The following is a 12,990-nucleotide window of genomic DNA, read 5'->3' as shown; positions in this document are numbered from 1 at the left end:
ATGACAGAATGGCTGCTGCATTCTCAGATACAGCAGCCATCTGCTTTCTACTTCTCAAAGCTGTCAAACGCTGACAATTCATCTGTCAAAAATTTTTGACAGACATCATCTGTCACCGGCTTTCCCTTAATTGGCCGGCAGGACGGGCTTAACAATGCTAATAAAGGAAAAAATAGCGTAGGTTGGTCATACGTCGCTGGGGGCGGGACTGAAACCCAGAAACCAGAAGTCCCGCCTCCAGCATGTCTCCATTGATAAAATCCAGCCCATTAGATTCACTGATTTATGGTGACTGAATGGCAAATTGTGTTCTTATTACTGAGTAGCGTGGGAGTGCTGGTGGTATTTTCAGGCTTGTATTGATTGTGTGCATATTTACACATCATGTGTTTGATAAATCATGAAGGGTTTAGATAGAGTAAATAAAGAGAAACTGTTTCCAATGGCTGAAGGGTCGAGAACCAGAGGGCACAGGTTCACGGTGATTGGCAAAAGAACCAGAGGTGACATGAGGAAAAACTTTTTTATGCAACAAGTGGTCAGGATTTGGAATGCACTGCCTGATAGGGTGGTGGATACAGATTCAATAGTAGCCTTCAAAAGAGAATTGGATAAATACTAGAAGGAGAAAAAATTGCAGGGATATGGGGAAAGAGTGAGGGAGTGGGACTAACTGGATTGCTCTTTGAAAGAGCCGGCACAGACTCGATGGGCCGAATAGCCTCTTTCTGTGCTGTACTATTCTATGAGGGAAAAATTGGGTCACGCCCCCTTTGGGGCGCTAACTTAGCCGGGGCGCTACTTTTAGCGCCCTGAAAAATTAGCACCCCCGCGGCCGAAATTCACTGGTAGCACCCCAAGAGGGTGGCGGGGCGCTACTGGAAGCGCCCCACCTTCCTCTTGGAGCGCTGCGAGTGAATATTGCGGCGCTATGTGCCGCAGCACCATGCTCTGCGGCATGTCACGCCGCAGTACTGCAGGCCTTCATCCCCACCCCATATTAAAGGGGAGGGGCCTCGTGCAGCGCGACCCGGGGCCCAGCTGGGGCAAAAGAGCCCGGCACTCAAGAGGAGGGGGGGGCTTCACAGGAGGCTGGGTACGGCAGAGGGGGCAGGTGCTGGCAGGTGGCCAGCAACAAAAATGGCCGCCTGGCACCTCCCCTTTAATTTGCACCGCCCCGGCCACAGGTAGGCATCCCCTGACTCCGTCGGACATAGCGTCCGACGGTAAGTCAGAGGGCGCTATGGAAGATCGTGGCTGGGGCGCTGCACAAGACAATGACGTCATCACCGGTGGCGCTACGGTTACCGCCGCCGCTAACCTCCTGCTGAATTTCGTGGGTGGCGTTGGCGGTGCCACGCCCAGACGCTAGTTGCTTGGCGCTAACGGGAGGCGCAAAGCAACCGAATTTTTAGGCCATAGAGGAGAATTAGATCGTGTAATGCAGAAATGGAAAATGAACTATTGTGCTGGATTGTTAAGTGTTGGGAATAAAAGGAATGTTGACCAAAATAAAGAAATTTCTGTAAAATAGAGCAAGTGAAAGATAGAAATTAAAATTAAACTAATTTAATAAAAAAATGAAATTGTCTATTGGAAGTTTTTGATATAATTGTAAAGGTTTATAAGTAATGGGAAAGGGCATTAAAATAAATGTAAAATATACAAGATACAAAATGCATTTTTATATATTGCAATGTTGATACAGTGTATGTGTGTGGAATTATTTTTTATTATATGTATTCAATACAATTTGTATGGAGTAATACTTTGTATATGAATATAATCCGGCGAAGAGACTAGAGACGCCAAACACCTCGAGTCTCTTCGCAGGAGCAAGCAGAAGCCAAGCGCAAGGAACACACGTCAACCCAAGCACCCCACCCACCCGCCCCTTCAACCACCATCTGCCCCCCCTGTGACAGAGACTGTAGGTCTCGCATTGGACTCATCAGTCACCTGAGAACTCATTTTTAATGTGGAAGCAAGTCATCCTTGGTTCTGAGGGACTGCCTAAGAAGATGAATATAATAAAGAGTTACAGAATTTTATATTCCTGTGAATGCCAGTTTTTGTGCTGCTGAAAGTTTTTTAAATTGATAATTAGCTGACAGATGTGTCAGGAGGCAGGAATTTGAAGGGATAGTGTTTAAGTGGGGCCATTTTGGAGTTTGTTATGAGGCATTGGTAGTAGGAGGGGTGGAGGGATGTAAAACATATGGGGAGGAAGCAGCAGGGAAAGAAAATGAGGCTGCAGAGAAGTTGGTGGTGCAAAACAGGTGTAGGTATTAGCAAGTGGGAGTTTGGTTTTAGTGAGAGAGACAGTGAAAGGTTAAGGTATGAAAGAGGAAGGTTAATGGTTGCAGAGTTTGGTGATGAGCACAAAATAGATTGGCAGGATGAGGTGTGGGCTGAAAGGAGAGTTAGGGTGGTGAACAAGGAGAGAATGGTGAGAGAAAAGGAGGAAAGTAAAGAAGAACACTTCCCTTCCCTCTTCCAGAAGATTTAAAATCTACAGGCGTTCCCACGCTATACTGGAAAACTCCATTTTATTTGAATGGCAAACACTGCTGTTTAAGTAATGCAGGACTTTCTCACAGTGTAGGAAATCCTTGTACAGAATCCTGTTACCACACTAACAGAAGAATCCAGTGTGAGCAGGCATCGCTTTAAGTTTATACTACCATGTTTTTAAAAACAAACCCAGTTCCTTCTCACAGCGGGAACCTGACTTTTGGTAGCACTGGGATAGGGGCTCGGGTCACAGCAGAAAAATGGCTGGAGTGCTCTGGGTTCCTGGTGGGGTTGAGGGCAGCTGTAGCAGGGTTTCCGTAAAAGTGCGGGAAAACCCTACAGGGAGTCCTGTCCCCACAATTCCAAAAGAGTGGATTCCTGCAGTGAATAGGAAGCAGCTGGAACTTTCTTAAGTGCTGTAAAAATATTAATAACATTTAAACAATGCTTAAGAAACTTAAAGCTGGTTGCGACTCACAGTGGGAATCCAGCACCAGGACCAAAACAGCCAAGAGGCCGCAGTTGAATGGACCTCAGTTGGGTGGCGCTGTGAGCACAGCACCACTGAACCGGAGATGGGGGCTGGAAGATTCAATCAAAGGTAAATTTACATACAAAGTATAGATAGCTAGGTGCGACATAAATAACCGAACAGGAGGAAGTAATTAAGTGTTATTCCTACAAGTACATGATACACATACTATAGAAAGGCTTTGTTATAAATAGATACCATAAATTAAACATTAAATGAATAAGAAGGATGAGCAATTTCAACTTTGCACACCAGTATAAGGTGGAAAACTCTGAGCATTTGTGTACATTTTTCAAATAATAAAACTATTTTTATAGGATTCGGTCTACAACACTACACGTCATTTTTCATCATAAGGTAATCATTTTTGATGTCTCAATGGAAATTAAATCATAGCAAAGAAGCTTTGCATAAGTAGATACATTCAGCAATCCTTTTTTTCCCCCAATACTGAGCTGTGCCCAAAGGAACCTACAACACTGTGGCCCTAATTTAACTGCTATATAATTCTCTGATCTGTCCTCCCTTCAAGTGCAGCTCAACACTGGGAATACAGGAGCACTGAATTTACCATAAGAGGTAATCCTTAATTATATTAGAGCGCTCTTAATATGTAAACAACCACTGCAGTCCAGAGAGTCTAAATAAATTCTGTAGTACAATTATAGGACTAAGAAACAGGTAAAACATTACAGCAAAAACAAACTAATTCATATAACTGGCACTATATGGCTGTGAATGCCAACACTGTAATGAAATAGGAAATGTTTATTACATTATGTTGCCCATACCTTGGAAGTGAGGTGATTTTGCCCCATTTCTCAATACAAAATCTTCGGGGTCCATTGCTGCCACGTAGTGATGCAAAACCTTCATAGGGTATACTTGACGTACCCGTGACAAACTAACAAAGAAACACAGTATTAGGTAACATTAGTGGGTAACACAGATGCTTAGTACAGCATCTCACTAAGGTAATTGGTTTTACTGTACCTGTAACAATCTTAGTCTCTGCTCATTGTTAAACCTTTCCACTGCAGCCCAAAACCACCTGATCACTATGTGGTTATCATGGTACCCTTTGGAAAAATAAATGAAGATTTATAAGATGCTGCGGATCCCAAGCATTAAGCTAATATTGTGATTAAAATAAATCAGATTATCTCACCTCCTCTGTACTCTGTGTTGTTTCTCCAATCACTTAAATCAATCTCTGCTGTGCCAGCAATCACTAATTCTAATTCTCGTGCATCAAACACAGATACAAGCCGAGCATCCACCACCTAGAACAAGTAATTGCCATTAAATAACAGATCGGGGAGTAAGCATTCCATTGTACTAGTTACATATGGCAAATAAAATTGAAAATGAAATTGAATTGAGTAACACCAATTTAAATAACATCTGAAAAATACCTCGGATTTAGTTAGAACTTACTTTTATATACTTGGAGTCAATTAGTTCAATTTGACTACAGATAGAGTGAATATAAAACAGGATATTTAGGATACCTTCATTGTCTCCATTCAGCATATTTTGATTAGTGATGATATCTATCACCTGATCCCCTAACATATTACTCTTTAGATTTCATATCAAAGATGATTTTGGTTTGCAAGAGGTATGTGTCCTTCATCTGATCAAATCCTCAAATAGAAGAGAGACAGCAATCCTAGCTTTCTTTGCAGCCCTGCTTCCTGCACTTTCCCTGTTCCTCTCATATTTAGGGATGTACAGATTTATTTGCTCTTTTGTAGAAAAAAAGGACACTGGCAAATTTTAGGCGAGGTGTCCCCCCGTGACAATAAACAATCATTTTAAAAAGCTATAGTGAAATTTGGATCTATCCCAACAATTACTTGTATAAAATGAAATATCTTGGTGGGGCGACGTGGTCTGATTTCGCAAACACATGCTGTACCAGGACCTACAAAGAATTGTCAAATTAGCAACAGTTCCCTTTAGATTGTATGTATTGTGCATCTGCTATCCTTACCTCATAGAAGCCTCGTACTAAGCTTTCCGTTTGTTGCACAACACCCCTCTCAATGCGCCATTTTACCATCTTTTCAATGTATTCTTTCTTGTTTTTTTCTGCAACAGGGATGTTTGCTCCACCTGGCTTTAGCTCTCTCTCTGTAATCTATTCCAAAACAAAAATCGAGCAATCATTTCTACCCTTGAAGCAATTGAATTTCAATTCACTGTAAACCTAGAACACTGTAAAAATAGGTATACTCAATATCACACTCGATTGTGATATAACAATTGTGAAGTTGTGTCCACTGAATGATAATCTGACCAATAAAGTATAACAACTAAATATTATACAAATTTCTATTGCCTGGAATTATGGGCATTCCCCAGTAAATATGTTGCAAGTAAATAATTATCAAGGGTTAAGGTATTGTCATTTGTTTAGTGATACCCCAAAAAACAATCTAGGTGACGTTGTTCACACTTGGTCAAGAAGACTGAGTTTGGCTAATTCGTTTTTTTATGTTTCAACTAGTGAGGTTGAGTTATTGCCTGTGATTGTGGGTATATTGTTTTTTTGACATAGCAAACAACAAATGTTAAGCTTAAAAGTTTGTAATAATTTTTAAATAAGAGTACAAACTGCACCACAATGGTAAGTAAAGAGGCATTTTGCAGGCTACAAATTTTATTTTAAAATATTACAGAACCGAGTATGTTAATTACATGAAGAAGCAAGTAGAAACTGAAGGTGAGGTACCGGGGATATAATTTATTCTGACAGCAAGGATGACCTAGCCTATGAGTGGGTTAGATAGTGAACTCTGCAGTTTAGCATAACAATGTGTACTGTATTTATATTCTCTGGGCACTGGAGTGGTATATTGAATCAAAAATTATTCACAAGTGCGAATGTTCAAAACAGTTAGCAGTCAGATTGCATTTAAAGATTTATCTTAATTTTTGGCAGTGGCTACACACTAATTGAATAAATCAAGGCTCTCATAACCAGCAACCAGTTCATGCATTTTCTCACTCCTGTGTCAATGGGGATTGTGAATTGTGCATCGTCCAGTCTCATAAAATTCCCTAAATCTCTGCTACTAGTTAAAAAAAATCCTCACTGGAATAAACAAATACTACAGACGTGGAGCCATTAAGTGGACATTATATATTGGTTAGAATGTTTGACAGAAGAAATGAAATTGGTATAAATGAGTCAGATTACTACCACCCCCTTTGGAAACTACCAAGCTGTTTGCATAATTGTACAGATGCTCCTTTGGTTCACTATAAAATTAAAGAATCATCTTACTGCCAAAATAGATCAATTATTAAGTTGACTTATTTATAACAAACATACATCAGGGATTTTTTTTTTTTTTTTTAAAAGATGAAACCATTTATTTCCAAATACAGTCAAACTACTGTAGTGCACCCCAAAATTTTCCATAAAGGGCAACACCAAATTTAAAATCATTTCACCAAGAATTCTTATGCTGATATATAATTGCTACATACAGTAAGCCATTTTGTATATATGTAACAAAAAGAAAACTGACATGAGCAAGCAACTTCACTTTAATTTGGAGGTGAAAGGCACGGTGGCATAGTGGTTAGCACTGTTGCCTCACAGCGCCAGGGACCCGGGTTCAAGTGCGGGTTAGGTTGATTTGGCTATGATAAATTGACCCTTAGTGTTAGGAGATTAAATACGTGGGGTTACGGGGATAGGGTGGGATATGTGTCGGTGCAGGCTCGATGGGCCGAAATGGCCTCTATCTGCACTGTGGATTCTGTGATTCTGTGAATTTTAACATCTGAAAAGATTTAATACAACCACTCTTTCCATAATTGAGTTAGAGTAATTATATTTATAATGCATGTGATTGATTGAATTTTAGTTTTACTGGTGCCTTATATTACACTAATATTTTGTACTACTTTGTATTCAATTGAGCCATTTTTAAAATGTGGGCCAGGTTTTAGGAGTGGAGGGTGGTGCGGAGGGGCGGTGGAAACCTGGTAACCACTGGCAGTAGTGACCCAGTTTTAAATTGATACATCATTTATTCGACAAAAATCATCTCAATTCCCAGTGTAAATTAAATTATAACATTTGTCACACCTTCTCATATATTCTCACACTTTTCATATATTGTCTACAAGATTCCCACACCTACACTAAGGTGGTTAATGTTTCAAAAGTATTTGCCTCATGAATATGACATTCCATAAGGGGAGGGCAAAATAGACAAAACAGCTAAATTAAAAATGGAGGGAGAAGAAATGAAACTGAGCAATTACTCAATAGATTGAAAAAGATATGATTTTTATTTTCTACATCTCTCCTATGATTTGCAAAATTTGTAGTTTAATCAAAGAAAAAATAAACATACATTCCTGCTGTGATTTGCACCAAAGAAATAAAAGGGGTGAGTCCATGATCCTATGGTTCCAGCAGGGATCACTAGGATTGCGGGTCAAAGAATTGGGGCTAAATTGTTGTTGCCCTGTCTCTGAACCATTATCCCTGAAACTGCCTCTTCCCTGCTGGGAGTACAGGATGGTGGAATCACCCCTATAATTTGTATATTATCACACCTTTCCTAAATAAATGTTTCATCTATTAACCAAAACTACCTAATGCTTTAGTGATAATACCTTCAAGACCTGTTCTGGTTAGGAATCAAGCTAGAGATGGTTCATGTGTAACTGGCGGACTCTGTTCCTCCGGAGTCACTGACAAGCCGAGTACTGTATCTGGACTGGGTATAATAAGCTATAATAGGGTGTTATTCCATCCTAGCTAAATTTGCAAGAAAGAAACCTGTGCTGGCATTTCTGAAACATGTGAAACTGGGGCAGAGCAGCTCAGTTTGCTTCAAATAGAGGCAGAATTATTTTTTTTCATTTTCACACCAGCAACCAGCCCATCAGATTTGGTTGTCCACAAAAATGTGTAGTAGTCCACACAGAATGTTCAATCTCAAAGCTGACTAGGTAGAAGTAAGAATTGCACGGATTTGTTATTGGAAAACATTGGCAGAATAGTTTTGCTTAAATTTAATACTGACATGTTTTCCTAATTTAATTTTATAAGCATAAGTGATGTGAAATTGGTTTAATTGAGTTAGCATTCTTTCCATCTGTCAAACCCAGTTTTAATAGTTGTTCTGGGTGCTTCATTTTTAAGTATAGATATTAAACACTGAACATGTTTATTTACATATACAGGTCCAACGTAGGTATACTATTTCTTGTATAAGTGGTACTGGGTTGCATTAGCACAATACAACTCTAAAGAGCTTGTATTGTTGCTGGGTAAGATATTGTTCATATCGACTCTGGATCTCCAGTCACCTGGTTATTGCCCTAAAGAGGATACAAAAAGGAATGACAAAGATGATTCTGAGTGTGAAGGATCTAATTTTTAAGAAAAGGCTAAAGAAGTTGGATTTGTTGCATCATGATCTAATTGAAATTATCAAAATTATGAAGAAATTGGCAAAATTGTTCCAGGCTAAGTATTCACTATGTGGTGAAGGGTTTAAGTATCAGAGGATATATGTTAATATTAGAAAGTTAGGGATAAGAAGGTTAATAGCGTTGTAGAATAGGTTGCCAGGAAAGGCCAGTGGAGGGGTTGGCTGTGATAGGATTCTCATTATAGAATTATACAAGAAACTGCTGCTATAAAAGAAGAAAATAAATCAGGTGTGCAAAAAAAAATTTGAAAAATCAGTGATCCACCACTGAGTTCACCTTACGTATGGCTCATACAGTAACACTTTCTTCTTTCTCTTAATGAGATATTAATTTTACCTACATAGCAAAGAAGGCATAATACACATTTCAATATAATTGATACCCAAAAATGATTGATCATTTAGAAGCTTCACCCAGTTAGCCCACCTGACCAAAGACCTCTTCATTCACAGTAAATGTTAGGTCTAAAATATCACTGATGTCATTGTCTTTCATCCACTGCAGACTCTGGTGAAATTCCTCATCCAAATATTCCAGGTCACTCAGATCACAGGATCTGGCAAGAACAGGCAAACATGTAGGGAATGTCCAATGTACTCAATAGGTTAATTACAAACAGTATCACCATAATATTAACAATCTATTAATTAGCTCAGTCACATTTATGCATATGCTGAGGAATTATTCAAGCAAAAATGTTATAATATCCTAAAGCATCCAAATACTAACACACTAATATTTTCCCAAATGTGTACTGGGGATTCTAAAGGATTTTTCATTTCAAGAATGTTTAAAAAAACAAAATTATATGATTAAGTAGAATTGTAAATATATGAATACCTTTCATGCAGATATAACCTTCTGAACATTGAAAGCTTCTACATGGAATTGTCATGTTATGATTTCTTTAAAAACCTGTGGCTCTTTTAAATATTTGGAAAATGTTTTGTTCGTTATAACTATCCTCTAGACTTACTGCTATTGTTGAGAATATTTTGATCAATTCAAGTGTTAACTTTCAAAGTGTTTCAAATGGTATTTGCAAGGACAAACTGTCTCTCCTAAGCTAAAGCAAATTTCTGCCCGTCAATCAATCTTATGATAAAACTACTTTCACTAAAATAAACCCATATACACTAACCAACCAAAACATAAAGCTATGACCCTAGTCTCAGCAGAAACAGTACAAATTACTGTATTACAAACCTGAAAAATACAAGGACAATTTTTCTGTTCTCCAAGATCTTGTAATAATGTGGCATAACTGTATAGATTTGAACAAGTACCCTCCAAATAGAGGAGAGGTGGAGGATCAGGTGACAGGAGTGGACACCAGTGAGGAGACGTGGTCTCATTTCACTCACAGTCAATATTAAGAAAGAGGAATCACCCGATCGTAAGGGAATTATTCCTGACTGAACCTTTCCAGGGCATCCATTACAAAGTGAAACAACAGCTACAACTACTTCCATTTTTATTGCATCTCTCACATAGAAGAACATATCAGAGTGTTTTACAGCAGGAAATTCAAACTTAAAAACTAACCTATGTTTAGGTTTGAATTTCTAGAACATCTCACCGTTCTTGCCATACAATGGGATTCACATAAACTTCTCACATCAGTGAAAAGGCAAAGATTCCCATCTCAATCAGGCTCCTCAGGCAACTTTTAAAAATCAGAAACCTTTCAACTTTTATGCAAAACCGAGGAAAGTTATTAAAACCCAAAAGCTTCCACAATCACTAGGAAGACAACTTTTCCAAGGCAAAATAATCCAAAAGGTCAAGGACTCTGTCAAAATGCATCAGAACTTTGAGATCTCAATCATGTGAATATAATGGAACAAAGCTGTGCCTTAAACTCTCATTAGTGTTGGACCACAATGCTGCCATGGACTTCAAAAGCAAAATGGTGATCATCATGCAGATGCGAACATGTAGGTTACATTTTTTTCCAATAACTTAAGCAGAACATTTATTTTTGTGAATTTTCCCTTTGCAGTTAGCTCCTTACATGCACTCTAGCCTTCTGGTTTAAAAGACAAGGCTGTTCAGCCTTTGGACTTTTCATAGATGTCAATATAGTTCTTTTGTTAAACCAGCAAAAAGAGCGATTGAAAGGTTTTCACTCTTCCCTCCATAAAAACCATTGGAGAAAAAGCATATTTTATTCCTAAAGGAAATCCATGGGAATATTAATTGAAACAGAGATTTGAATTTAGTTGTTTTAATTCAGAATCCAGTGCTCTATTCGAGGTTGGGGGGGGTCACTTTGGCTAAATTGTATCCTTCAAATTATTATGGCTACAGTGTCGGTTTATCTTAGAATTGGAGACTGAGACCTGATTAAAACATAATCCTAAATATTTTGTGCTGAAAAAAAGCTATCATTTCATGCTGTTGCCATAATATCATTGGTACCCAAAAATGATTGATGTGGAACATGAATGCTTCTCACTATAGCTGTTACCAGTTACTTCAGAATCCCACAGCACACATTCTTTGGAAGAATGCACAATATTTACGCTAGCCTCTAACAACATGGCGTCCATCAAGAAACAGCATTTGCTGGCACGCAATTGGATTGCTTTCTTTTAACTTACCCATTATTTCTAAACAAAATAACCTTATTGTATATAACTGACAAAGATGACCATTTTTACCACTGTCAGATAAGGGCAACGCAATTCTCAGTACAACATCCCTTTTTTAATTAAAATGTCATTGTATTTCACTTCCTCTCACATCACCAATACTTTTTCATATTACTCTCCTCATAAAATCTATTTTTCAATTTTCTAACAAAACAAAATGTTTAACGTGATGATAAAAAGATGAATTATGCTTGTAAGTAAATTTTAGGCTTTCCTACAAGTTAATTGGTTATTCTGAATGGACTGACTAAATATATGATGGAAAGGAATAACCATATTTTTTTCTGCTGTGTCATGCACCTCAGTAAAATAACTTTCATTGCCACATTTCCTTATTTGGGAACTTGCAAATGGGTGTACCTGATCTGTTTTCCACCATCTGCTGTGTGAAGGTATAAGGAGTTATGGTAATTGAAGTTTGTGCATATGAAAAAGTATAATTAGTAAAAGGCAGGAGTAGGCAAAACATTCAAAGCAAGTTGTGAGGTGGACAAGTAGCATTGGCAGATCTTCATGGTCACTTTTAAATTAAAGCTATGATTTTGAAGACCAAGGAATGACAATAAGTTTGGGCCATACAGGAAACCTCCAGGCAACTCACTTTCACACTGCCAGGTCTAATTCCTTACAAAGTGTTCTATGTTTTGTTCAATATTCCTCCCTGTGTTTTGTGTCAGTTCTTTCTTACGTTTCTCTCAGTGCATTTTCTGCCATGTATTTGTTTTGTTCAAAAACAAATTCTAAGCATCACAATCTTAAATCGGATAACAGCATATAGTTGATTTGGCTATGATAAATTGACCCTTAGTGTTAGGGGATTAAATACGTGGGGTTACGGGGATAGGGTGGGATATGTGTCGGTGCAGGCTCGATGGGCCGAAATGGCCTCTATCTGCACTGTAGATTCTGTGATTCTGTGAAAACATTACCAAGTCTGTGTCACTGACAGAACTGAGTATTCCCCATTGTTGAGCTATTTTAAACATTTCACTGATTATTTTTCTTATCTCAGTAGTCACTCCAAAAGTAGTACAGTTGACCAAAACTATCCTTATTTTCCTGAAGGAAGTAACTCATACATCCCATTAATTTCTCCATATATCTCACCAGTTAAACTTGATCAAATGCCAGTCATACTAGATTTTCATATTTCTGGAATATCTCTTTAAAAATTAGCTGAGCTGACAGAGGGCTAGAAATTCGATGCATTTGCACCTCCCATTAGAGCCTCCGGGGGGGCGCTAACATGGCACAAATGACTTTTTGCCTGGGTGCGGCGCCGCTAACGACTCCTGCTAAATTCAGCGGGAGTTTAGTGGCGGCGGTAACCGGTAGCGCCCGGCCCCGCTGCGCAGGCAATGACGTCGTCATCACCATGCATAGTGCCCCGTTTTCGCCCCGCCTACAAAATTGGCTCGCGCCCCCTGAATCTGCACCAGGCGATGACAGCGACCGATTCAGGGATCGGGAATGGAGCGGTAGGAAACTTGCGGGGTGCTAAGCAAAGGGGAGGTGGTGGGCGGGGGGCTAAAAAATCGTCCAACTTACTTGTCGCAGCCTGTTGCGTCTTTGAATGTGGGGGCCACGAGTGCTGGGCTGCTGGCACGGCACCCTGCTCCCCAGTGGTCCAGGTTGGGTCCTGCAGAGTTGTGGGCTTGGGCCCCCCCCTTTAATGATGGGAGGAGCCCTTCCATGCGGTAGCGCCATGTGGCCTAGTGTGTAGCGCTGCAGAATGCACTGCCCCGATATTCAGGGTTAGCGCTCTAAGAAGGAGGTGGAGTGCTTGAATTAGCGCTCTACCTCCCTCTTGGGGCACTAAAACTG

General features: G+C 39.3%; 1 protein-coding gene across 6 annotated transcripts in view; it reads right to left on the bottom strand.

Annotated features, from left to right (window-relative positions):
• Nucleotides 1–12,990, bottom strand: part of LOC147120218 (E3 ubiquitin-protein ligase HECW2-like) — a 424,776-nt gene that overhangs the window by 16,735 nt on the left and 395,051 nt on the right. For 5 of the 6 annotated variants that reach the window (XM_085985831.1, XM_085985828.1, XM_085985830.1 and 2 more), the window contains 5 exons: nucleotides 8,939–9,068; nucleotides 5,043–5,189; nucleotides 4,215–4,329; nucleotides 4,040–4,125; nucleotides 3,838–3,950 (listed from right to left, as the gene is read on the bottom strand). In XM_085985831.1, the coding sequence (XP_085841957.1) occupies nucleotides 3,838–3,950; nucleotides 4,040–4,125; nucleotides 4,215–4,329; nucleotides 5,043–5,189; nucleotides 8,939–9,068 (591 nt within the window). Of the gene's footprint in view, nucleotides 1–3,837; nucleotides 3,951–4,039; nucleotides 4,126–4,214; nucleotides 4,330–5,042; nucleotides 5,190–8,938; nucleotides 9,069–12,990 lie in introns of those variants that run through there. The other variant, XM_085985833.1, reaches the window with a different exon arrangement.

This window comes from Somniosus microcephalus, chromosome 4 (genome assembly GCF_052327205.1).
Source record: "Somniosus microcephalus isolate GS21.2 chromosome 4, FLI_Smic_1.0, whole genome shotgun sequence".
NCBI lineage: Eukaryota > Metazoa > Chordata > Chondrichthyes > Squaliformes > Somniosidae > Somniosus > Somniosus microcephalus.
This window is presented reverse-complemented; position numbering and strand designations above follow the sequence as displayed.